General features: G+C 51.0%; 1 protein-coding gene across 1 annotated transcript; it reads right to left on the bottom strand.

Moving 5' to 3' along the window:
* Nucleotides 1-514: 514 nt before the first annotated feature.
* SDR42E2 (short chain dehydrogenase/reductase family 42E, member 2) lies at nucleotides 515-25368 on the bottom strand. The gene is made up of 11 exons (XM_016928700.4): nucleotides 24511-25368; nucleotides 23946-24041; nucleotides 21452-21509; nucleotides 20011-20129; nucleotides 18635-18710; nucleotides 12774-12856; nucleotides 9335-9472; nucleotides 8714-8779; nucleotides 6747-6810; nucleotides 4187-4260; nucleotides 515-834 (listed from the first exon to the last, which is right to left on the bottom strand). The coding sequence occupies exons 1-11, from the start codon at nucleotides 25288-25290 to the stop codon at nucleotides 580-582; spliced, it is 1809 nt and encodes a 602-aa protein (XP_016784189.2). The 5' UTR covers nucleotides 25291-25368; the 3' UTR covers nucleotides 515-579.
* Nucleotides 25369-27069: the final 1701 nt, after the last annotated feature.

Raw genomic sequence — 27069 nt, 5'->3', positions numbered from 1 at the left:
CGTGGCTATGACATGAAGGCGGGGTTAGGCCTGGAGAGCGGCTCAGGACTAGGCTCTGAAGTCAGGGGGCGGGGAAGAGGCGTGCCCAAGCCGTGAAGCAGGGGCGGGGTTATAAAACGGGGGCGGGGCTAGGTCTGGAGGTCTGCTCAGGGGCTAGGCCAGGAAATCAGTGAGCGGGGAAGAAGGCGTGCCCAATTTGAAGGGCGGGTCAAGGGCGTGGTCAAAACATGGAAAGAGACTCGGGGCTACGCGTCTGGGCCGACCAGGGACGTGGCCGGGATTCAGGGGGCGGAGCAGGAGCGTGCCCACTTCGGAGGGCGGGGCGGGACAGGACAGGGGCGGGGCCAAAACACAGGAAGGGCGCAAGGCAAGGTCTGGGAGTAGATAGGGGCGTGGCCAGAAGTCGGGGGTCCGGGCTAGGTCTGGAGAGCGGCTCAGGGGCGTGACCAGGATTCAAGGGGCGGAGCGGAGGCGCGCTCAAACCCAGAAGGCGGGGCAGGGGCAGGTAGAAGCCCAGGGAGCCGGGCGTGGGCGAGGGTGCAGCGGGGCCGACCCTGGCGGGCGGCGGACGGCGGACGGTCACAGGCGCTCCACGGCGGCGTGCAGAGGCTGCAGGCCTAGGAAGTGCAGGGCCAGGGCGAGCAAGCCGAGGAACAGCAGCAGCCCGAGCAGCAGCCGCAGGAGGGTCCGCGCCGTGGAGCCGCGGGGCCGCCGGGTCGTGGACTGCACGTATAGCTCCACGGCGTCGGCGAACCTAAACTTATCCGGCGCGTAGCCGAGCTGGGCGCGGGCCTTGGCTATCTGGAAGGTGTGCGTCACGGCCACGCTGCGCACCTGCGGGGACAGGCGGGGCATCCGAGGGCGGGGCTCGTGGGAGGAGGACATCCTCTACTTCGTTGTTTACGGAAAGGGAAAAGAGAGGGCAGGGATTTCTCCTCCATTACATAGCGATATAAAAGGACCCGAGTGCAGCGTCTTGCTCCTGCGATGCCCTCATTAGAGAGGTCTTCCTTTCTTCCTTACATGTTCATTTTTATTGGAGGGTGCCGCCTTTGCGTCGCCCCCTCCAGCCCCGCTGAATTCGCACCCTATTTAACTCCTTGGTCCCTAAGAAGCAAAGGTCTCACCTCTACACTCATCTTCCCGGCCTAGCACGGTGCTGGGACTCAGGAGGCCCTTGATACATTCTTAGGCATCCGCTAGGAGAAGGTGAACGCCTGCCAGAAACATCTGCAGGAAACGACCTTGGCTTCCTGCCCCCAACCCCAGACCAACTGTGACCAGGAGGGCCCCAGTCGCAGCCTTCATGCCCTCGCTTATTAACTAAGCTTCCCTAAGAGAGGAATTCGATTATGCAGAACTAATTGCTCTCCAGGGTCTAAGCTGTGTTTCCCCTGCTGCCAGATGGCTTGGGGCCCACTGGTTTGAAGGGTAGTAATGATAGCTATCAGCAGTTAAGGAACACACACCCTGCACTTGGCCTGGACTAAATCCTTTCTATGCCCTACCTCATTTAATCCTCTCAGGTGGTACTAGCACTATCTGTTCTGTGCATACTTGGAAAAAGGTCAGAGAGGTTGAGTGACTTGCCTGGGGTCGCACAGGGGAGCCAGGTTCTAGCCTAATTTCTACCCTGCTGTGCTGGCACCTGGAGATGCTCTCCCACCTGACTCATTTCTTCCTCTCTTTTTCCTCAGCCGGACCCTGGGGAAGAATCCACCAGCTGCTGGATTCTCCCATGGCATTGAAACAGCTCCTGGGGTCAAACCTGTGGTCTTGGATGCTTAATGGGGGGTGAGGAGAGAGGCCAGTATTTGTCCCTTTTTGTCCTAGTCAGTAAGTGCAGGGCTTTGGGGAGCACAGGAGTTGAGTTACGCTAGATAAGCAGGGTCCCTAATACACCTAGATGTCTCTAGATGTCACCTCTGGGAAGCTTTCTCTGACTTCCTCAGAGTTGGCTGAGGCGCCCCTTCTGTGTGCACTGGAGTTTCTCGCGATTTTCCCAAGAATGGCTCTAATTACAGTGTTGAGTTGCCTGGTTAGTGGGCTGTCTTCCCCTTTGGACTAGGAGCTCCCTAAGGGCAAGGACTATGTCTTCTTGCCTCCGTTGCTCAGCACAGTGCCTGGTAACATTTATGTTAAATGCATAAAAGGCTATAAAGTCAAACTGGAGGGCTGGTTGATGTGTCACAGATTGACCAGCAGAGGGTACCCGAGCCACAGCCAAGGAACTTCCACAGTTAAGGACATTGCCCCTGAGCTGAACAAGGAAATCCCCAAGTTAAACAAGAGGGAGAGGAGCCAAGTCCCTGCCTGACCACAATTCAGCTGCACCCTGGCAGCTATTTTATGTGGATGTGATTCCTGATGCATTTTCACAAGCTAATGGTTAAGCTTGAAATCACTGAGGTCTGGGTTCAAATCCCAGCTCTACCATTTAAGTGAGTGATCACGGGCAGGTTATTTCACTGTGTGTCTCATTTCCTCCTCTCTAAATGGAGAGGACAATGTCGTCTACAACTCAGTTAAATGAGATAAAGCACAGTGCCTGGCATACTGTCACAACTCAAGAGATTGTCAGTATCATCTTATTCTCTCCTTCACTGATCCGGATGGCTCAAAGGAGAAGCCATAGGTGACTACTTCTTTCTGTGGCCCATTCTCCACTCTCCCCCTCTGACTCCCCTTGTTAAAGAGCACTGAACATGGAGTCTGAAGCCAGTTCCAGTATGGTGTGGCCTTGGACAAATCAATAATTTTCCTAGTGCTCAATTTTTCATCATAAAATGGAGATCACGATTTTTTTTGACCTTTTTAACTTAGCAGGGCATCAGAGACAATAAAAGGAGAGTGGACTGGAAGTAATTTTTTTTTTTTTTTTTTTTTTAGATGGAGTCTTGTGCTGTCACCCAGGCTGGCGTGCAATGGTGTGGTCTCAGCACACTGCAACCTCCACCTTCCAGGTTCAAGCGACTCTCCTGCCTCAGCATCCCGAGTAGCTGGGACTACAGGTATGTGCCACCACACCCAGCTAATTTTTGTATTTTTAGTAGAGACAGGATTTCACTGCGTTGGCCAGGCTGGTCTCAAACTCCTGACCTCAGGTTATCCACCCGCCTCAGCCTCCCAAAGTGCTGGGAACAAGTGTGAGCCACCGTGCCCGACTGGACTGGAAGGATTTTTGCAAATAACCTCAAATACCACCGATTACTTTTCTATTTACAATCTGTGATGAAAACATCCTCTCTTTTAACTAAGCAAATATAAACCTGCATCATCATTATTATGAGAATAGTATTCTGAGCCAGGCATGGTGGCACATGCTTGTAATCTCAGCTATTTAGAAGGCTGAGGGGGGAGAATCTTTTTTTTTTTTTTGGTTTTTAGGGGCAGGATCTCCATCTGTTGCCTAGGCTGGAGTACAGTGGTGCAATCTGCAGCCTTGAACTCCTGGGCTCAAGTAATCCCCCACCTGAGCTGGGACTAAAGGCATGCATCACCTTGCCTGGCTAATTTTAAAATTTTTTGTAGAGATGAGGTCTTGCTATGTTGCCCAGGCTGGTCTCAAACTCCTGGCCTCAAGTGATCCTCCTGTCTCAGCCTCCCAAAGCACTGGGATTATAGGTGCGAGCCACCACACCTGGCCAAGAGGATCTCTTGAGCTCAGGAGTTTGAAACCAGCCTGGACAATATAGTGAGACCCTGTCTCATAAAAATAATTATATTCTGTATGTAGTAGGGACTTAATATATACTCATTATTCAGTAAGCATGAACTATGAGCCTAGGACCACCAGGCTGTTGTGTGTGTGTGTGTATGTGTTGAGAGTTGGTGGGATTGGTAACATTCAAAGAAGTGAATGGCCTGAAACTTGCCTTTGGGAACCTCCAGTCTGGCTGGAAAGACAAGATGCTTATGAATGAAGAAACAGTGATGATGGATGGGCTTGGAGCTGTCACATTTCAGACCCAGAAAGCACAGCCTCAGCAAAAGCCCAGAGGTTGGGGTGATCATAACAGAGCTAGCACCAGCTTTGGGCCCACATGGAAAGTTCTGAGACTTCAGACAAGCATGTGTCATCATGGTGTCAAAGGGGTAAGGAGTGGCAGCAGTGGGGATGGTGGGGAGAGGTAGGAAGGGAGGGATGGGGAGCAGGGCCTAGGTCCCATAACAGCAGCCCACTTACCTCACTCCGAGTGAGCAGCGGTGGGAGGCTGCAGATGGGTCTCAGGGCCAGATGGAGGCGCTCCATAACTGCCGCTGCAGGGAAGGAGGGGGCCAGTGACCAGGGGCCTCACATTATGCAAACTCCAGGGAGGCCCTTGGGGACAAATCAATGGGGGACACCATTTGCTTTGCTAGAGGTCACTTTGCAGAAGTCACTGGATTCCTTTAAATCAGCAGCCCTTGCTGGGGTGCCTTGTTTAGCTGTGAAATATGTCACAAGTAACTTGTTTTTAATATTAAATGACCAGGCTGGGTGCAGTGGCTCAAGCCTGTAATCCCAGCACTTTGGGAGGCTGAGGCGGGCGGATTGCCTGAGATCAGGAGTTCGAGACCAGGCTGGTCAACATGGTGAAACCCTGTCTCTACTAAAAATACAAAAATTAGCCGGGCGTGGTGGCACATGCCTGTAATCCCAGCTACTGGGGAGGCTGAGGCAGGAGAATCGCTTGTACCCAGGACGCAGAGATTGCAGTGAGCTGAGATTGCACCACTGCACTCCAGGCTGGGCAACATAATAAGACTCTGTCAAAAAAAAAAAAAAAAAAAATGAACGACTGAAGTTTTTAAATAAATCTGAACAGATTCAAAGTTATCCATATAATAATCTCTCTCTCACTTCTACTCCAATGCTCTCTGGAGTAGGAGAGAAAGAGGTTGGAGTAACAGTTCTCAAACTGGGCTGCATGTGGGACCAATTTAAAAATAATACTGGTGAGAACCAGGTGTGGTGGCTCATGCCTGTAATCCCAGCAGAAGAGACTGAGGAGGGAGGATCTCTTGAAGCCAGGAGTTCAAGACCAGCCTAGACAACAAAGTGAGACGCCCTCATCTCTAAAAAATTTTTAAAAATAGCCAGCATGGAGGTGCATGCCTGTTACCTCCACTACTCTGGAGGCTGAAGTGGGAGGATCGCTTCAGGCCAGGAGTTCGATACCAGCTGGGGTAACATAGCAAGACCCCCATCTCTACTAAAGTATAAAAATTAGCTGGGCCTGGTGGTAGGAGCCTGTAGTCCTAGAGGCTTGAGAGGCTGAGGCAGAGAATTGCTTGAGCCCAGGAGGTTGAGTCTGCAGTGAGTTATGATCATGCCACTGCACTCCAGCCTGGGTGGCAGTGCAAGACCCTAACTCTAAAAAAATAAAAAATACTGATGCTTTCCTCCCGCTTCCTCCCTGCTAATCCCAATTTAATTGGTCAGTAGTGTGGCTGAGACATTTCTCTATTTTAAAAGCTCCCAGGTGACTGTGCAGTGCAGCCCTGGTTGAGAAGCACTGAATTACTGTTAGCCCACTGGGAACTGGGAACGCCTTTACAATCCTCTCCAAGTGCCATCGGCCGTGGCTCAGGGCTGGGAGTACCAATCACTGCGGCAATGCTGTGCATGAGAAGTTGCCCTGCATGTGTTCCCTGGTGAACAAAAATTTGCAACCCCCTGCTTTTAATGGCAAGCCACTCTATGCATTTAAAACACAAGAGATCCTGCCAAGGAGTCCCTGGAACACAGCTATTTGGGACTGGAGGGCCACCATCCCCTCAGGCTGGTCACTCCATGTCTGAAGGCTGCTCTGCCTTCCAGCTGGGAGGAGGCCATTGGATGGGTGCTGGGGACAGAGGGAAGGGGAGCAGCCAAGACGCATTGTCGGGGGTGGAGGTGGGAGCAGAGACTGACCTTCAGGGACAGGAGGAGAATCTAGGATCAAAATGGAGCCTCCGTTTGTCCTAAAGTAGCCCTAACTTCAGGGTGACCTTGGGGGACAGAACAGCCCCAGGGTTCTCTCTCCTCCTGACTGGCATGAGACCTCCCAGCAGCACCACAAAGAGCCCACCAAGCCCAGTTGTGAATTCCTCCTCTCCGCCTCTCCGCCTCTCCCGCATTCTCACTGTGGCACTTTGAGAAAGTCACTAACCTCTCAGAGCCTCGGGTCGCCTCATCTTTACAATGGGCCCATCACAGCTGCCTTGCAGGTGGGACTAGGGTGAGGGAAGTGAGACACCTAGGGTGTGGAATTTAAGGAGGCACTTGCTTCCGGCACCAGCCAAGTGCAAACTCAGGCTTGGAGCTGCTGCGTGGCCTCCTTAAATTTTGTGACCACAGTGCCTCACTGTCCTCACCCTACTCCTGGTCCTGCCTGAGTTTCTTTTTCTTTTCTTGTTTTTCTTTTGAGACAGAGTCTCACTCTGTCACCCAGTCTGGAGTGCAGTGGCGGGATCTCGGCTCACTGCAACCTCTGCCTCCTGGGTTACAGCAATTCTCCTGCCTCAGCCTCCCAGGGAGCTGGGAATACAGGCGTGCGCCACCACACCCGGCTGATTTTTGTATTTTTAGTAGAGATGGGGTTTCACTGTGTTGGCCAGACTGGTCTGGAACTGCTGATCTCAGGTGATCTGCCTGCCTCAGCCTCCCAAAGTGCTAGGATTACAGGCGTGAGCCCCTGTGCCTGGCCCCTGAGTTTCAATTAAGGCAATGCAAGGTACACCTGGCACATGGAGGGCTTTACTATGCACACTCCTTTCCTTACCTGTCAGGTAAACCCAGGAAGTAGGCACCTGGATCCAGGGCTGGCTGTACCCCAGCTTCTCAAACTGCAAAGAAACACGACCTGGAGTGAGAACAAGTGGTTCAGGGGCTGGTGTGGAAAGACCACATGCTCCCTCTACCGGGGACCAGCAGAGGTACCTCCTGTCTCCCCACCAACCCACCCCAGGGGGCAGACCCTGCAGCCAACCCCAGGCCTGTGCCAGTATTGAAATGAAATCCGCACCTTGACCCAGAAAACCCAAGGAGGAATTGAAAGCATGGGATAGTTAAAAAATTTTTTTTTTTTTTTTTTTTGCAGAGAATCAGGGGTCTTGATGTGTTGCTCAGGCTGGTCTTGAACTCCTGGCCTCATGTGATCCTCCTGCTTCAGCCTCCCAAAGTGCTGGGATTACAGGCATAAGCCATTACACCCACCAGGTAGCTTTTTAACTTGGGATCATTCACATCATTTAATTATCACCTACATCTGTCTATACCTAGAGACACTCCAAGGCATTTATGTAGAATCTGATTTTTCCAGAATTGACTTTTCTGTGGAGGGTGGTAGGATATGCAGCAGAAATGGGCTGGCATGGGATAAGGTGAACTCTTCACTGGCATAAAAACTTTCCAGGTCAGGAGGAAACCTGTGTCCTTTAGCCTGGGTTTTCTGGTCTACCCCTTCCAGGCAAGCCTGGCTGCTAGGAGTCTGGGCTGCTCAGAGAGGACACCAGAGTTCCCGGGCTGCCGTGTGGGGAGGCCCCAAAGCCAAACACCTCCCTTGCACTTTTGTCTCTTCCACATGCCTCCTTCCGAGCCTCAACACATAATGGGTGGCTCACAAGCAAAACTCCACAGGGCTAGAAGCCAACATAAATCTGGAAGCATCGAGATCAGCCTGGCCAACATGGTGAAACCCTGTCTCTACTAAAAATACGAAAATTAGCCAAATACAAAAATTAGCCGAGCAGGGTGGTGTGCACCTGTAATCTCAGCTATCAGGAGGCTGAGGCAGGAGAATCGCTTGAACCTGGGAGGCAGAGGTTGCAGTGAGCTGAGATTGCACCACTGCACTCCAGCCTGGGTGACAGAGTGAGACTGTCTCAAAAAAATGAAACAAAACAAACGCCTGGAAGCAGGGTGGAAGGGAACTGCAGGTAACTGAGGAACACATGGCGCCCCTCAAGGGCTCCAGCCAGTTCCAATGTTGCCAGAGGTATTTTTTTAAAAAATTGATTTTTAGAGATAGGGTCTTATTCTGTTACCCAGGCTGGAGTGCAGTGGTGCAATCATAGCTCACTGCAGCCTTGAACTCCTGGGCTCAAGAGATCCTCCCGCCTCAGCTGCCCAAGTAGCTGGGACCACAGGTGTGCCAACACCATGCCTGCCTAGTTGAATTTTTATTTTTGCAGAGACAGGGGTCCTCGCTTTGTTGCCCAGGTTGGTCTCAAACTCCTGGCCTCAAGCGATCCTCCCGTGTTAGCCTCCCAAAGTGCTGGGCTTACAGATGTGAGCCGCCTCACTGGGCAAAGAGTTGGTTTTTAACGTGAAATCTTCTGGCTTTTTGGAAATTGAAAAGGACAAGAAGAGAAGGCCGCAGGCCGAGCACAGTGGCTCATGCCTGTAATCCCAGCACTCTGGGAGGTCGAGGTGGGTGGATCACTTGAGGTCAGGGGTTTGAGACCAGCCTGGCAAACATGGTGAAACCCCATCTCTACTAAAAATACAAAAAATTAACTGGGCGTGGTGGCGTGTGCCTGTAATCCCAGCTACTCGGGAGGCTGAGGCATGAGAATTGCTTGAACCTGGGAGGCGAGGTTGCAGTGAGCCGAGGTTGTACCACTGGACTCCAGCCTGGGTGACAAGAGCAAAACTCTGTCTCAAAAAATTTAAAAAAAAATAAAAAGGAAGAGAAGGTCAGGGATCCCAGAATGATCATTCGGGGTGGGTGGGCATCTGTGCACCTACCAGTGGGGCCATCCACTCAAAGAGGTTGACGCTCTCCCCATCGTTGATGTAGTACGCCTGCCCACTCTGAAGGGGACATGTGGGAGGGGACGGTCAGCCTTCTCCCCAGCAGCCTGCCCCACCCTTCCAGATGGCTCCCAGCAGCTGCTCCAACCCTGAGTTCTCTGGAGCAGCTCCAATACCTGAGGACACACGTGAACTATTCCCTGTGAATTCCAGGACGACCACACTGACTAGCTGTGTGACCTCCATGGAGTTGCTTAACCTCTCTGTACTTCAGTTTCCTCATCTGAGAAATGGGAGGATAATAATGGGATCTCCTTCTTGGACTACTGTGAAGATTAAATGCGACAATATGTGTGGAGGCTTAGCATCTGGCAGCTGTTATTCTGGGATCAACAACGCCAACCTCACATGGCCATAGAGAAGAGCTAAAGATGCTCTATAAAGAACTCCGCACCCCACCTACCTGCTTCCCCCAAGCTCCCCTGGGCTGAGAGTCCCACCAGCCTTCTTAAGTTGGAGGGAAATCTTGTGTGCCATCCAGAAATCCCCTAGGGATGGGGCGCTCTGCCTGCAGCCCTGTGGGGAAGGTGGTTGGGGGCATCAGAGGGGACTCACAGCCACGTAGCCCTTGGCCGTGGTGAGGGCCTCGGCCGCCAGCACGTGTGCCTGTACCAGATTGTGTACGTGGACCCAGTTCATCCGTGCCTTGCGGTCCCCAAATCGGAACATGAACAGCCTCTTCTTGATGTGGCCCTGGTGGAGAGGAGTGGGTGATAAACAGGCTTGTGTCCGGTGTGGCTTTACATTCCGTCTAGATGCTGATGACTCCCCAGGTTCTAGCTCCAGGTCAGGCCCCTCTGCTCCAGGCTCATGTATCCAATGCTCTCTGAATATCAGCAACGGGTTGTCTAACAGAAAACTCAAACTCACCAGCTCCTGGAGCAAGCATCTGATCGTCTCTCCCACCCCGCTCCTCCCTCCCTTCCCAGTGGACCAGTCAGTTCACTCTACCACTCAGGTTAAAACCCTAAAGCCACCTTTGACTCCCCCTTGTCTTAAACGCCATGTCCAACCCACCTGCAAATCCAATTGGTTCAACTGTTAAAATCTGTCCAGAATCTGATAGCTTCTCGCTACTCTGACAGCCACCCTCCTCTCACCTGGACACCACAGTTGCTTCCTAACTGGTCCCCCTCTGTCCACCCTCAGCCCCTGTAGTCTGTTCTCTGCCCAGCCAGGCAGATCCTTTGATTGTTTCTTTTTTTTGAGACAGATTCTTGCTCTGTTATCCAGATTGGAGTGCAGTGGCAAGATCTTGGTCACTGCAAACTCCATCCCCTGGGTTCATGCAATTCTCCTGCCTCAGCCTCCTGAGTAGCTAGAATTACAGGCACAAACCACCACGCTCAGCTAATTTTTGTATTTTTAGTAGAGACAGGGTTTCACCATGTTGGCCAGGCTGGTCTCAAACTCCTGACCTCAGGTGATCCACCCATCTCGGCCTCCCAAAGTGCTGGGATTACAGGTGTGAGCCACCATGCCGGGCCAGATCCTTTGATTCTTTCATAGTTTTTTAGAGACAGGGTCGGGCTCTGTTGCCCACACTAGAGTTCAGTGGTGCAATCACTGCAGCCTCGAACTCCCGGGCTCAAGTGATCCTCCTGCCTTGGCCTCCCGAGTAGCTGGGACTATAGATGAATACCACCACACCTGGATACTTTTTAAATTTTTTTGTAGAAACGGGGATCTCACTATGTTGCCCAGGCTGGTCTTGAACTCCTGAGCTCAACCAATCTTCCCTCCTCAGCTTCCCAAAGTGCTGGGATTACAGACATGAGCCAGCGTGCTCAGCCAGGGATCCTTTTATTTTTAGAGATAGAGTCTCCCTGTGTCACCCAGGCTGGAGTGCAGTGGTGCAATCATAGCTCACTGCTGCCTTGAAATCCTGGGCTCAAGGGATCTTCCCATCTCAGCCTCCCAAAATGCTGAGATTATAGGCATGTGCTCCCATGCCCAACCAGGAGGACCTTTAAAAATTCTAAGTACAACCATGTTGTTCCACGGCTCAGAACTTTCCAGGGGCTCCCATCCTGCTAGGCTGGAAGCTGAAGTCCTGACAATGGCTGTCAAACCCTTCCTGATCTGGCCCCAGCTCCTCTGTGACTTCATCTCCTACCAAACCCCCTCACTCGCTCCACCACAGCTGCACCGCCCCTTTGCTCTTCCTGGACACTGCTGCAGGTTCCCATCTCAGGGCTTTGGATGAGCTGTTCCCACTGTCTGGAAGGTATTTGGAGGAAGAGCCTTTCAGACTTTGTCACCTCTGTCAAGTGGATGCTCAAATGTCCCTTTCTAAATGAGTCCCCCCGTGACTACCTGACAAGCCCAATTCCCTCACCCTACCTCACTTTTTCTTTTTCTCCACAGTGCCTGGAATCTTTTTTTTTTTTTTTTTTGAGATGAAGTTTCGCTTTTGTTGCCCAGGCTGGAGTGCAATGGCACAATCTCGGCTCACTGCAACCTCCCCATCCCAGGTTCAAGCGATTCTCCTGCCTCAGCCTCCTGAGTAGCTGGGATTACAGGTGCCCGCCACCACGTCTGGCTAATTTTTTGTATTTTTAGTAGAGACAGGGTTTCACCATGCTGGCCAGGCTGGTCTCGAACTCCTGACCTCAATTGATCCATCCCTGTCGGCCTCCCAAAGTGCTGGGATTACAGGCATGAGCCACCGCACTTGGCCTGAACATACCTTATAATTTAACATGTTCATTATCTGTCTCTTCATATGAGAAGATAAACCCCACAAGGACAGGAATCATCTGTTTTGTTCACTGATCTGTCCTCAAACCTAGAACAGTGCGGGGCACATACTAGAAGTTCGTAAGTATTCGTTGAATGAATGAATAAATGAATGGGGAGAGAGTCACTGGGGTTGACCACATTCCTTAAGAACCCAGTTAACTCAAAAGAAAAAAAATGATTGCTGGGTCCAGTAGTTCACGCCTGTCATCCCAGCAACTTGGGAGGTTGAGGCAGGAGGATTGGTTGAGGCCAGGAATTTGAGACCAGCTTGGGCAACATAATGAGACCCTATCTCTACAAAAAATAAAAATAGTCAATCAGGCATGGTTGTGCACACTTATAGTCACACCTACTCAGAAGGCAGGAGGATCGCTTGAGTCCAGGAGGTGGAGGCTGCAGTGAGCCATGATCACACCATTGCACTCTTGCCTGGGTGATACAGTGAGACCCTGACTGTAAACAAAAAGACATATAGCCAAGCAGAGGAATGTTCTGAAACTGCAGACTGGAACTTCTCCCCGCCAATAACTCTAGCTCCTCATAATCCCGTACTCCCAGATCAGATCCAGCCACAGGGACCTCTTGCTGCTTCCTAAAACAATCATGACCTTTCTCACTTCCAGGTTTGTGCCCAAGCTGTCCCCTCTGTTTGGCCTATCTTCTCTCTACCACTTCATTTCCTTGGTTAATTCCTTTTTCTTTTTTCAAACAACACAGACATCACTTCCTCCAGGGAGCCCTCCTGGGTTTCCCCTGCCAGGCCCATCTTGTGCTCCTCTCTCCACAGCCCTCCCCACATTGAAGCTGTGACTGTGGTGTCTGTCTCCCTGAGAAATTCGAGGACAGGGCCTATAGCCCCTTGTAGCTGTATTTCTGGCACCCAACCCTTTAGAGGCTTTCTGTATGAAGACACTTGTGCTCTCAGCATGGAATAAACCATCCAGGCTTCAGGGAGCCCACATGGGAGTGAGGGCAACAGGCTCTCTTCTGCCTTTTTGGGGTCACAGCTCTATGGCTCCTCTACCCGTGCCTTGGCTTGGCTGGTACACTCTGAGAGCTCTGTTCCTGCCAGGAGCTCCAAGGGGCCTGTGGACCAGTGGGGGCAGGGACATCTTGTAGAATTGAGGGTTCCAGGCTCAGGACACTTAGCCTCGAGACCGATGCAGGGACCAGGGGCTGGGAGGGCCCGACCAGTGTGCACCTCAGCCAGGATCCTTCTCTGACTTGGGTCCTGAAGGCGGGGATGACGTACCGCCACACGGGGCAGGTGCCTCTGCTCTTCAGGGCCGTAGATCCCTGGAGGCCGGAGCACACACGTCCGAAGAGTGCCTCCTCCTAGCACACAGGGAAGCGTGGTCAGGGGTCAGGGGAGGAGCAGCCCACAGGGAGAGGGAGAGAGAGGCCACCTCCATCTGTTGGTGCTTACCTGGACAGGCTAGAGGGGAAGACCGGCCCAGGGGCTTCCTCGTTCAATTTATTATTCTCTTAGTCAGTCAGTCATTCAACAGACACTATTCAGAGTCTCACTCCCACCTCCAATCCCCCTGCCCCCCACCCTGGATGGATCCTATGAAGAATGTAAGGATGACCAATAAATGGTCCCTGCCCTCCCATTGCTCACAGTGCAGTCACAAAGGTAAGAGCCAGATGCAAACATCTGCACGGCCGGTCTGTTTACCAAGCACTCGGCAGAGTGATTTTCTTTGATGCCCCTTGAGAGTACTACTGTGCCCATTTTACAGATGCACATAGATGCACATGCCCTCATGCCCATAGCTCTTGGTCTCTCTTTTTCCTTTTCCTTTTTCTTTTTCTTTCTTTCTTTCTTTTTTTTTTTTTTTTTTTTTTTTTGAGACGGAATCTTGCTCTGCCGCCCAGGCTGCAATGCAGTGGCGCAATCTTGGCTCACTGCAACCTCCATATCCCAGGTTCAAGCAATTTTCCTGCCTTAGCCTCCCAAGTAGCTGGGATTACAGGTGCCCACAACCATGCCCAGCTAATTTTTGTATTTTTTAGTAGAGACAGGGTTTCACCATGTTGGCCAGGCTGGTCTTGAACTCCTGACCCCAGGTGATCCACCCGCCTTGGCCTCCTGAAGTGCTAGTATTACAGGCATGAGCCACCGCGCCCGGCCTTGTTCTCTCCTTTTTCTAATCAGCAGTTGGATAAGGACCAGGAGAGGTCCTTATGTATAGATAAGGACTATATAATAGATATCTAAGAGATAAGGACTCTCAGAGAGGTCCTTCTATGTTCCTGGTGCTCTGATACGCCAAGGTTGGAGATGTTATAAACCCTGCCTATGGATAAAAGAACCACAACTCAGAGAAGGATGTGATTTGCTTCCAGTCACACAGATCAGCGCAGTGGAGCTGAGATGGGGACCTGAAGTCCACACCGTTTCCACTAATACCTCCGCTTCTCAGCAGTAAGGCAAACAGTGAACCCTGTCTTTTAGCCAACTCAGCCTTGGTTTCCTCACATGGAAAATGGGTGCTTTGGAAGTGGCAGCAGCTGCTACACTTTCCAATCAATGGAGAAAGGAAAGAGCCGGGGTCTGTACCCCTTTCACTGCTCTATCTCAGCGGAATTCCCCAGACCCTGACAGAGCTCAATCTAGGGCTTCCCAAATTCTCCACTGGAGGGACCCAAATGGCAGAAGCAGGTGAACATGTATCTCCTGGGGCGGTCTGGGGTTACAGTCTGAAGGGCTGCCACAGACATATGTCAGTCTTGTCTTAAGAACACCTACTACTAGCTGGGAGCAGTGGCTCACGCCTGTAATCCCAGCACTTTGGGAGGCCAAGGCAGGAGGATTGCTTGAGCCCAGGAGTTCGAGACCAGCCTGGGCAACATAGTGAGTCTTTACTATTTATTAAAAAATAAAATAAAATAACACCTACAAAGTATTCAGTTTATCCTCATAATTCATGTTTAAGATTTAAAAATTTTTTCTTTTATTTTTATTGCCATATAATAATTGTACATATTTGTGGGGTAAGGTGTGATGTTTTGGCTCTGAAGTTTAGAGCGTAAGGGATACCTAAGGTTTTTACCTACATGCATACAGTGTGTAATGATCAAATCAGGGTAATGAGCATATCTATTAATACATTTCTTTGTCTTGGGAACATTCACATCTACTGCCTGGGCAATAAAACGAGACCCCCATCTCTGACAAAGAAAAAAAAAATTAGCCAGGCACCATGGTGTGCACCTACAGGCCCAATGTTCTTGGAGGCTGGGGTGGGGGAATCACTTGAATCCAAGACTTTGAGGCTGCAGTGAGCCATGATAGCGCCACTACACTTCAGCCTGGGTGACAGAGCGAGACCCTGTCCCAAAGAAAAAAAATCCACTCTTCTAGCTATTTGAAAATACACAATAAATAGTTGTTAATTATAGTCACTATATAGTGCTATAGAACACTATAACTATTTTTAAAAAAAGAGTTTTAGAAAATATTTAAAATGACTTTTTTTTTTTAATAGATTCTTGCTCTGTCGCACAGGCTGGAGTGCAATGGCACGATCTCGGCTCACTGCAACCTCTACCTGTCAGGTTCAAGTGATTCGCCTGCCTCAGCCTCCCGAGTAGCTGGGATTACAGGCACCCGCCACCACACCCCACTAATTTTTGTATTTTTAGTAGAGGAGGGGTTTCGCTATGTTGGCCAGGCTGGTCTTGAACGCCTGACCTCAGGTGATCCACCCACCTCAGCCTCCCAAAGTGCTGGGATTACAGGCGTAAGCCACTGTGCCCAGCCTAAAATGACTTATTTAATTAATTATTTTTAGAGACAGGGTCTCACTCTGTCACCCAGGCTGAAATGCAGTGGTGCGTCATGGCTCACTGCATCCTCAACCTCCCGGGCTCAAGCAATCATCCTACCTTAGTCTCCCAAGTGGTTGGGAGACTAAAAAAAAAAAAAAAAGGGAGGAGTGTAGCCTACTTGAGCCCAGCAGACACCTTGATTTCAGACTCTGGCCTCCAGGATGGTGAGAGAAGAAACGATTGTCTTTTGTTCATTTGTTTTTGAGAGAGGGTCACAGCTTACTGCCATCTTGACCTCCCTGGGCTCAGGTGATCCTCCCACCTCTGCCTCCCGAGTAGCTGGGAGTACAGGTGTGCACCACCACACCAGGTCATTTTTGTATTTTTTTGTAGAGATGGAGTTTTGCCATGTTGCCCGGGCTGGTCTTGAACTCCTGAGCTCAAGCAATCCTCCCGTCTTGGCCTCACAAAGTGCTGGGATTACAGGTGTCAGCCACCATGCCCGGCCCATTTCTATTGTTTTAAGCCATCAAGTTTGGGTGGCATCATTTGTCACAGCTGCCACAGGATACTAACACACCCAGAGACAGAAGACGGGAGGACATAACTGCATTAACACTGAGCTAGGATCTGCACGCCTCAGGACTCTGCTCCCAGGACTACGGACCTCTGCGCCGAGTCAGAAGAACAGTTTCAGGAACCCGCTTGGATAGTAGGGAGTGGAAATGACCCCAGGTGACTGCAGCGGGACTCCTGGAAGGCAGATATTGGGTGAGATTTCCTGTAAACAGCTTGCAGCTAATTTTAAACTCTGGGTCACCTGGGCATAGTGGGGGGAGGTCGGGTTGCAGCTGATGTTGGCAGGCGGGGCATTGAACAGCTACTTCACGGAGGGCCAGGGTATCCATGACTCTCCTGACCATGGAAAGCTGCAGATGCTCATATAAATAATTCTTGGCTGGAGGATTAGGTGTCTAGAGTACAGGCTACTGGGCTGGCTGGCAGAGGCCCCAGGTAGAGAAAATATTATTCAACTGCACAAGGTTGAAACTCCTGGGAGAACAGCTGGATATTTCTACTGGAATCAGGGGTCCAGGCCTAACTGGCCCAGGGTGATGGGGAGTGGGGTGGGGGCTGGGGGTGGGGAAGATTTTAGGGAAAAGAGTTGATGCTCAGGGACCTGCTCAGCTGGGGCTGCAGCACTGCACAGTGATTAGGCCCCAGGCTCTGGTGTTAAACTCTCCTGGGGTTCAAATCCCACCTCTACCACCTAACAGCTGGATGATCTTGAGTGACGTCAGTTCATCTGTCTGTTTTCTCACCTGTACATTGAGGATTATTATTATTGAGATGGAGTCTCGCTCTGTCTCCTAGGCTGGAGTGTAGTGGCACGATCTCGGCTCACTGCAACCTCTGCTCCCTGGGTTCAAGGGATTCTCCTGCCTCAGCCTCCTGAGTAGCTGGGATTACAGGGATGCATTGCCATGCCCAGCTAATTTTTTTGTATTTTTAGTAGAGACGGGGTTTCACCATATTGGCTAGGCTGGTCTTGAACTCCTGACCTTGTGATCCGCCCGCCTCAGCCTCCCAAAGTGCTGGGATTACAAGTGTGAGCCACCGCACCCAGTGAGGATTATAATTTTTAAGCCTCCGACTCTCCAAATCCACCTGGCTCTCAAGTTTAGATAGTTTTGATAGTGAAGGGAAACCAAGTTATCTGATTCTTTTTACGTTCTGAATTTTAGAAAGCTATATATATATATATATACACACATATATATACGTAGCCCATATACATATATATATATTTTGTACAGACATGGTTTTGCCATGTTCTCCAGGCTGGTCTCGAACTCCTAAACTCAAGCCATCCACCCACCTCCGCCTCCCAAAGTGCTGAGATTACAGGCGTGAGCCACTGTACCGGCCCAAATAGTGATAATTTGGATAGCACGAAATTTATTTGAATAAATTTGGTTCTGAAGCTTAGAAAGCAAGGGATATCTATGGTTTTTACCTAAAAGGGGTACTGTGAAGGGTTAATCAGACCTTTGCATATAAAGTTAGCAACCTGTGGGAGGAGAATCCATAAAAAAATGAGATAAAATTAAAATAAAGGGAAAAGTAGAATAAAGAATGGGGCCGGGTGTGGTGGCTCACAGACTCCCATGCCTGTAATCCCAGCACTTTGGGAGGCCGAGGCAGGTGGATCGCTTGAGGTCAGCAGTTCTAGACTAGCCTGACCAACATGGTGAAACCCCATCTCTACTAAAAATACAAAAATTAGCCAGGTGTGGTGGCATGCACCTGTAGTCCCAGCTATTCGGGAGGCCGAGGCAGGAGAATCTATTGAACCCAGGAGGCAGAGGTTGCAGTGAGCCAAAATCACACCATTGCACTGCAGCCTGGGTGACAGAGCAAGACTCCTTCTCAAAGAAAAAAAAAATAAGAGATTAATAATTGTATTTGAAAGAAAAAAATTGCATGCAAAATAGGGCCTGGCATGTAGTGTGCACTCAAGAAATACGGACTATTTGCGTTCTACTATTACTCATCTATAACCAGAAGAGGCAATATAAAAAGGCAGCCAAGGCCAGGCATGGTGGCTCATGCCTGTAATCCCAGCATTTGGGAGTTCGAGGCAGGTAGATCACTTGAGGCCAGGAGTTTGAGACCAGCCTGGATGACATAGTGAGACCCCATCTCTACAAAAAAATTTAAAATAAGCCTGGAATGGTGGCACACACCTGCAGTTTCAGCCACTTGGGAGGCTGAGGCAGGAGGATTACTTAAGCCCAGGAGTTTGAGGCTGCAGTAAGCTATGATTGTGCCATTCCACTCCAGCTTGGGCAACAGAGCAAGACCCTATCTCTAAAACAAATAAATAACTAAGACAGCCAAGGTAGACTCTACTGGGAAGTTGCTGAAGCTTGAGCTTTTGGGCCTCTCCCTTGCAAGGACCTTCCAAAGTGTTATATCTCATTCCACACTCATAATTTGGTACTCTTTTGTCTAAAGAGGGCCCCTAAAGCTGGATCGACTCCTGTGCAGGAGAAAAGAGAGAGACTTGGGTTTGCTCAAGTCTCTTCCCCACCTAGCTGTGAGCTATGTAAGGGCAGACACTGGGCCTGACTTCTTCTGGGCTGTATCCCTGGTGGGGTGCAGCCACACAGCAGGTGCTCAGAATGTGCTGAATGATGAATGGGTAAGGCCCTGGGAAACCGTCCTTTGGAAGGAAGGTGGGCCTCAGACACATGTTAGCATGAATCACACATGTATTTTGGAGGAGGCAGCAGTGGGCAGGTGCATTTGGTACAAGCAGAGCCCCATGATACTCACCTGGGAGAGGCGTCCCATTGGCCATGAGGGTCAATTGGTCGGCGATGGCTTTGGTTCGGGAGTAGTGGTCTACGTGCTGCCAGAGGCCAGGAAAAACAGAACCACCAGAGAGGGTCAGCAATGCTGCTGGCAATGCCTGCCCAGCCCCAGGGCTGCACCTTCCCTGGGGACTCCCACTGGGATATGGCCAGGCCCTGAGCCCCATGGCCTTTCCTCTCCCCCTGGGTGGGAGAACAGTACATCTCCTTCCAGAGCCACAGGAGAAGAGGAGCACTGGGTTCGGAGCAGTAACAATGACCAGGGGCAGCCGACTCAGGGAGGCTCCTGCCAGCCCCAGACACCTGTCCTTGCAAGGCTGATGCTGGACACATGCTGGATGAATTACCTACACGTGGCTCTTTTGTGTTCACATGGCATTTTCACATCGGTTATCTTATTTCCTGCTCTGCACAACCCCATGGCGATAGTGTTACCATGCTGGGTTGAAGAAACAGAGGCTTGTCCGGGTGCAGTGGCTCATGCCTGTAATTCCAGCACTTTGACAGCCCCAGGAGGGAGGATCGATTGAGCCCAGGAGTTCGAGACCAGCCTGGGCAACTCAATGAAACCTGTATCCACTAAAAATACAAAAATTAGCTGGGCGTGGTGGCGCACGACTGTAGTCCCAGCTACTGGGGAGGCTGAGGCAGGAGAATCACTTGAACCCGGGAGGCAGAGGTTGCAGTGAGCTGAGATCATGACACTGCACTCCAGTCTGAGTGACAGAGCAAAGCAAGACCTTGTCTCAAAACAAAACAAAACAAACAACACGCCTGTAATCCCAGCACTTTGGGAGGCTGAGGCTGGCAGATCACGAGGTCAAGAGATGGAGACCATCCTGGCCAACGTGGTAAACCCTGTCTCTACTAAAAATACAAAAATTGGCTGGTTGTGGTGGCGTGCACCTATAATCCCAGCTACTTGGGAGGCTGAGGCAGGAGAATCTATTGAACCCAGGAGGCAGAGGTTGCAGTGAGCCAAAATCACGCCACTGCACTCCAGCCTGGGGACAGGGTGAGACTCTGTCTCAAAAAAAGAAAAGAAAAGGAAAGAAAAAAAAACAGGCTCAAAGGGCTTAAGTGATTTGCTCAGGGTCAGGGTCACATGGGTAGAATGTGGCCAGGTTGAGGCTAAGGCCAGACCTGTCTGATTTCAATGCCCCTGCAGGTGTGACCAACTGAAACAGGAGAGTGCTGATGCCACCCAGTTTTGGGGGCCCCTTCCTGCTAGGACGTATCCTGAGTTGTGAAACCAACCCTGCTTCCACCCATCCCTCCCCTCTGAGCTGTGGGTCCCGGGCCCGCGGGTCCTGCCCACCTCTCCCGGAAGACAGGTACCTCGTCCAGTGGGAAATATGGCACAGAGTCCTCATCGCCCTGCTCTATGGGCTTCCCTCCAAATGCAACATTGACGGTGCTGGTATAGATGAGCCTTGGAACCCGCCGGCGAACACAGACTGCAGCAGCAGGTGCACATAGCAACAAATAAACACACACACACATGCAAAGACACAGACACACACGGGACACAAGTGAGCATAGAGTCGGCTGAGGAGGTGTCATGCAGATCTCTACCAAGTTTTCAACACACAATTTGGACCCCCGGGACCCTCCCAGAATCTACAGCTGTTCAGGAGGGAAGAGTCTCCTGCCCTTAACTTAGGGTGCAGGTCAAGTTCCTGCTCTGTGGGCCCCTGGGAGCCAGGTCTGCTCCTTATTCTTTCTCACTGTGGCTTGGACCCCTGGGCTACCTTGCCAGAGACAGGTCAGAAGAAGGTCTCACTGGATGGAGACTTAGAAAAAGACACTCTAGAATCAAAGACATACGGGATAAGGCAGGACATGCCCAGGCAGCCCACACATGGGTCTGCGATTTTGGTGCTTTAGCAACTTTTTATTTATCTGTTTGTTTATTTATTTATTTATTGAGACGGAGTTTCACTCTTGTTGCCCAGGCTGGAGTGCAATGGCGCGATCTCGGCTCACCACAACTTCCCCCTCCCAGGTTCAAGCGATTCTCCGGCCTCAGCCTCCCGAGTAGCTGGGATTACAGGCATGCGCCACCACGCCCCGCTAATTTTGTATTTTTAGTAGAGATGGGATCTCTTCGTGTTGGTCAGTCTAGCCCCGAACTCCCGACCTCAGGTGATCCACCTGCCTCGGCCTCCCAAAGTGCTGGGATTACAGGCGTGAGCCACCTCGCCCAGACTTATTTATTTATTTTTAAATTTTATTTATTTATTTATTTTGAGATGGAGTTTTGCTCTTGTTACCCAGGCTATAGAGCAGTGGCACGATCTCGGCTCACTGCAACCTCTGCCTCTCAGATTCAAGCGATTCTCCTGCCTCAGCCTCCCAGGTAGGTGGGACTGCAGGCACCCGCCACCACGCCTGGCTAATTTTTTGTATTTTTAGTAGAGGTGGGGTTTCACCATTTTGGCCAGGCTGGTCTTGAACTCTTGACCTCAGGTGATCCACCCCTGTTGGTCTCCCAAAGTGCTGGGATTACAGGCATGAGCCACGACGCCCAGCCAGCTTCGGCAACTTTTCTTTTTCCAGTCCCTAAGCCCTGAGAGGTAACTCTGGTCCCCATGTTCCCAGACATGCTAAGGCCACACTGACACACCCATGCAGGGCCCTGGGGAGGTCTGCAGTGCACGAAGGATGCGCTGCCCACAGGCCCTCCCTTTGACCCTACACCCTGGGAGCCAGGCCTGCAGCAGGAGAAGGGAGAGGGGGGGAGAGGCACAGCAGGTCATACCCGGCTCTGAGCACCTACCATCAATCACTAGTTTGGTGCCTCCAACATTTATAGACTCAATCTGCTCTTTCTGCAGCTAAAAGACAAGACAGGTGAGAAAGTCATGGTGCTACCCATGCCTTCTTGCTGAGGCTGGAAGGCTGAGCTTGGGGTCAGGTGGGACAGGGCAGCAGGATGTTCAGTTCAGAGGCAGGGATCCCGAAGGCCCACCTGGAGTGTGGGTGCCTGGCTCTGCCACCATCTTCCTGGGTGGCCAGAGGAGGTTCTGCCCACACATCTGTCCCTCAGCAACCTCATTTGTAAAGTGAGGGCCAACCTCCTCCCCTGGGTGGTGGGCGGGACTCAATAAGACACTTGAGAGGACCTGGTACAGTGCCTGGCACAGAAGATGGGCTCAGAACCTGTTGGGTCATTTTCCTACTCTCAAAGCCTCAGTTTCCCTATCTGTAAGGTGAACATGGTTATATGGGCTGGGCCCTCATGAGGGAGCTGGGATGTGAAAAACAAAAATTAGGCCGCTGTGAGGGCTCCTGTGGGCCAGGAACAGGGCAAGAACTTCCTGATCCATGATCTCATTTAATTCTCATCACACCAGGAGATGAGCTCCATGCTTATTTTTAAGCTATATTTATTATTATTATTTTTTTGAGACCGAGTTTAGCTCTTGTTGTCCAAGGTGGAGTGTAGTGGTACAGTCTTGGCTCACTGCAACCTCTGCCTCCCGGGTTTGAATGATTCTCCTGCCTCAGCCTTCCAAGTAGCTGGGATTACAGGCATGCACCACCATGCCTGGCTAATGTTTTTGTATTTAGTAGAGATGGGGTTTCATCATGTTGGTCAGGATGGTCTCAAACTCCTGACCTCAGGTGATCCACCTGCCTTGGCCTCTCAAAATGTTGGGGGTACAGGCATGAGCCACTGCTTCCAGCCTATATTTATTCTTTTAAAAATTTTTGGCCAGGCGTGGTATCTCATGCCTATAATCCCAGCACTTTGGGAGGCCGAGGTGGGCGGATCACTTCAGGTCAGGAGTTTGAGACCAGCTTGAGCAACATGGCGAAACCCCGTCTCTACTAAAAATACAAAAATTAGCCAGGTGTGGTGGCGTGCAACTGTAATCTTAGCTACTCAGGAGTCTGAGGCAGAAGAATCGCTTGAACCTGGGAGGTGGAGGCTGCAGTGAGCTGAGATCATATCACTGCACACCAGCCTTGGTGACTGAGCGAAACTCCGTCTCAAAAATAAATAAATAAATAAAAATAATAAAATTTACTTTTATTATTTTTAAATAGAGATAGGGGTCTCACTATGTTGCCCAGGCTGGTCTCGAACTCCTGGGCTCAAGCAATCCTCCCACCTTGGCCTCCCAAAGTGCTGGGATTACAGGTGTGAGCCACCACACCTGGCTCTATATTTATTCTTGTTGTGGCTGTTTTTGTTTCATAGGCAACACGATCAAGGTTAAAAACAATTCAAACAGTAAAATGGGTGTATAGTGAAAAAGAAGGTTCCCTCCTACTCCTGATTCCAAAACTTCCTTTTCCCTCCCCAGAGGCAGCCACTGTTAAATTTCCAGTGTTTCTCGAGATAATCTATTCTTATTAATATCAGCATATAAGCATGTGTGACTATAGAAATAAATAGTTTCTTTAGCTTTTTTTGGAAACAAACAGGAGAATGCCAAACACTGCTTTGCACCTTGGAAACTGTTTTTTTAATCTGCACACTTTGAGTTACCTCTTTCTTTTGAATGGCTGCATAGAATTTGACTCTAAAACACAATTTATTTAAATAGTCCTCAACTGATAGGTTATTTCTGGTGTTTTGTTATTAAAAACAATGCTGCAAATACACAAATGAGTGTAATTTCTGAGGCAACGGGTATACATATGTTTTGGTGGATACTATTACATTGCTCTCTGAAGAGGTTGTGATATTACCAATAGTAATATCCTCACTTTCCAGATGATGAAAGAGGATCAAAGAGGTTAAATAAACTTGCCCTAGATAACACAGTTATAAAATGGCAGAAATGGGGCCGGGTGCAGTGGCTCATGCCTGTAATCCCAGCACTTTGGGAGGCCAAGGCGGGCAGATCACCTGAGGTCAGGAGCTTGAGACCAGCCTGGCCAACATGGTGAAACCCTGTTTCTACTAAAAATACAAAAATTAGCTGGGCGTGTTGGTGGCACCTGTAATCCCAGCTACTCAGGAGGCTGAGGCAGGAGAACCACTTGAACCTGGGAGATGGAAGTTGCAGTGAGCTGAGATTGCGCCACTGCACTCCATCCTGGGTGACAGAGTGAGACTCAGTCTCAAAAAAAAAAAAAAACAAACAAACAAAAATGGCAGAACTGGTATTTGGTGTCATGGATGCAGGATGCAGGGTGGGAATAGCCCAAGTCCCTCCTACAATAGGTGAAGCATGATAGGGAATGCATGGGTGTGAGGGCAGAGCCAGGACTGGAACCCCACTCTGTCTAACTCCAGGTGTTGTGTGTGAGGAGCCCACCTTCTCAGCCCCGGACATTCCATAGGAAGCCACGTGGAAGACACAGTCCACCCCTTCGAAGGCACGGTACAGGGCTTCTTCATCTCGGACATCAGCCTGCACCAGAGGAAAAAGAGATGAGGGCAGGGGGTTCAAGTCCAAGGCAAGAGATAACACCTCTGCACCTTGCCTGGTCTCAGAACTGGCCCCCTGACCCAGCCCAGGCCAAGCCTCTGTAGCATCAGGAAAGGCTGGTGGGGCAGGATTCACTAAATGATTCTACAGGGCACCGTGAGCAACATCCCGTGCTCATTCATCACGCTCTGTAGGTGACAGGGGCTGTGCTAGGTTTATGTGCACTGTCTCATCAACTCCCAATGAGACCCTGTGAAGTAGGTGTTGGTTACTATTGTCCCCTTTCTGTGACCATAGCTACCCAGCTGGTAGCACCAGAGCCAGAGCTATAGCTCAAACAGTCTGGCTTCAAACAGTGTGCCCCTAAACTCCACACCACAGGTTTCACATCAAACACTGTCCCCTGACCATCACCACTGCCCCAGTCTATTAAGACCCTTGTTCCTTGTACCTGGATGAACTTGGTTTCCGGGGACAGTTCCCACTGGGGTCTGCGGCAGTCAAGCAGAATGACGGAAGTGCCGCTCTTGGCTAGGTGGGATCCCAGGCTGAAGCCCAGGTAGCCTCCTCCTCCAGTCACTAGAACCTTCTGCCTGGCAGCCTTTGTGGGTTTGGCTTGAGTCTTCTGCTGCGGCGCTGGTGTTGGGGTTGTTGTTGACTCACTGGGTTTGGGCCCAGTCCCAGACCCCTGTCTGAGCCCAGGCCCTAGCTCTGGCTCAGGTGTAGACCCAGCTCCTGGCCCAGGTACTGATCCAGCTCCTGGCCCAGGTACAGACCCAGCTCCTGGCCCAGCTCCTAGACCAGGTCCCAACCCAGCTCCTAGACCAGGTCCCGACCCAGCTCCTGGTCCAGGTACGGACCCAGCTCCTGGCCCAGGTACGGACCCAGCTCCTAGACCAGGTACGGACCCAGCTCCTGGCCCAGGTACGGACCCAGTTCCTGGCCCAGGTACGGACCCAGCTCCTGGCCCAGGCCCTAGACTTGGTCCAGTCCCTGAAATAGCACCAGGCCTCGGAACAGTATCAGAACCCGCCTGAGGTCCTGGAATAGCTTTGGGCCCCAGTCCAGGCCCTGGAATGGCACCAGGCTTTGGTGCAGGCCTTGACTCAGACCCTGAGCCAGACCTTGGACCTGAGACCTCTCCACAGGCCTGGCAGACAGGGCAGCTCTTCTCACCCTGGCCTGCAGCTTTGCAGGCCTCTAGGGAGGAGCGTGGGGGGTTGGACTTCATCCTCTACTGAGCCATGCAGACCCAGAAACCGACCACCTGTGGGAAAAAAAATAGAAGAAAGAATGCTCTAGAATCGTTTCAAGTCACATAAATTATTAGACCTCTAGGACTGAGGGGAACTCCAGGTGGAAATTAGAAACTCTCTGAGTTCCCAGGGAACCTGCCCCTTTCAGAATCTCAAGAATCTCCAGTGTGGGCCCGGCGTGGTGGTTCACGTCTGTAATCCCAGCAGTTTGGGAGGCTGAGGCGGGCGGATCACTTGAGGCCAGGAGTTGGAGATCAGCATGGCCAACATGGTGAAACCCTGTCTCTACTGAAAATACAAAAATTAGCCGGGTGTAGTGGGGCACACCTGTAATCCCAGCTACTCAGGAGACTGAAGCACAAGAATTGCTTGAACCTGGAAGGCGGAGGTTGCAGTGAGCTGAGATGGTGCCACTGCACCCCAGTCTGGGCAATAGAATGAGACTCAGTCTCAAAAACAAACAAACAAACAAACAAAAAACTCCAGTGTGGCTGCTGTCCTCTGCACAGAGTCAGAGACAAGGCAGCCAAGACTTGGATTTTAGAGCTAAGAAAATTGAGGCCCAAAGTCACGCTGTGTAACTGAGGTTGACATTAAGCATTCCTGACTTATCTACCAGTTCCTTAAAATTCCAGTTTCCATGGAGTACCAAAGGAAGACAGGGCAAATCATCCAGCGGGAACCTCACCAGACTGGGAGGTGGCTGCTTTCTGACTGGGGAGATTGGGAGAGCCTTCTGGAAGAGGAGGAAGAGAAAGAGGAGGAGGAGGAGAATCCACGTGGATCCAAAAGGACTCTGCACCCTGGAAACTTGCACATGACTCCAAGTGCTATGCCTGTCTCCACCCTGACGCCTGACGCCTCTGGTCCTCCAAGGTCCGACAGTAGTGTGGGTGGCTGGTACCACAGGTTCTGCCCAATCCCTCTGCAGGCTTTAGGGTCTGGTCTATGGGCCTAGGGGGACAGCACTGAGGATCCTGTTCTTTGCAGCCTCAGACTACTTTCTTTTCTCTGTCGCCCAGGCTGGAGTGCAGTGGCACAATCATAGCTCACTGCAGCTTCAACCTTCTGTGCTCAAGCGATCCTCCCATCTTAGCCCCACAAGCAGCTGGGAATACAGGTGCATGCTACCATGCCTGGTGAATTTTTGCATTTTTAGTAGAGATGGGGTTTCACCATGTTGGCCAGGCTGGTCTTGAACTCCTGACCTCAAGTGATCCTCCCACCTCAGCCTCCCAAAGTGCTGGGATTACAGGTGTGAGCCACCGCACCCAGCTCCCTAGATCTTTTTTTAATTTTTGAGACAGAGTCTCACTCTGTTGCCCAGGCTAGTAGTGAACTCCTGGAACTCAAGCAATTCTCCTGCCTTGGCCTCCCAAAGTGTTGAGATTACAGGCGTGAGCCACTGTGCCCAGCCCTCAGTCTAGACTCAGGGCAAGCCAGGCTGTCAGTCACTGTCACCATCGTCCATCCCCCCACCCCCCTCCCGACCTCCCTCTCCACCTGAGGATGAGGCTGGATGACCAGGGCTAGGTGATCATTAACCGTAACAACAGCAACCATGTGCTAGGGACCTCTGTGCGCCAGGCCCTACATATACAGATAGGTGCATCTCTGCCCTGCATGGCATATACTGGCTGCATGAAAGAACGGGTATTTGTTGAGTGACTGGACTGATGAGCCCCATGTTTTTTTGCTGGTGGTGGTCACAGGGCAGGGACTCTGGCAGCTAGAGGGGCTGTATTTTTAATTTC

Source organism: Pan troglodytes, chromosome 18 (assembly GCF_028858775.2).
Source record: "Pan troglodytes isolate AG18354 chromosome 18, NHGRI_mPanTro3-v2.0_pri, whole genome shotgun sequence".
Classification (NCBI taxonomy): domain Eukaryota; kingdom Metazoa; phylum Chordata; class Mammalia; order Primates; family Hominidae; genus Pan; species Pan troglodytes.
Note: the sequence above shows the minus strand (reverse complement) of the source record. Positions and strands in the feature narration are given on the sequence as shown.

Coding starts and splice junctions, on each gene's coding strand:
- SDR42E2 (XM_016928700.4), bottom strand. CDS start 25,290: ATGAAGTCCAACCCCCCACGCTCCTCCCTAGAGGCCTGCAAAGCTGCA. Junction 21,510..23,945: donor GAATGTCCGGGGCTGAGAAG/GTGGGCTCCTCA, acceptor CTTGTCTTTTAG/CTGCAGAAAGAGCAGATTGA. Junction 9,473..12,773: donor GGCACCTGCCCCGTGTGGCG/GTACGTCATCCC, acceptor CCTCTCCACCAG/GGCCACATCAAGAAGAGGCT.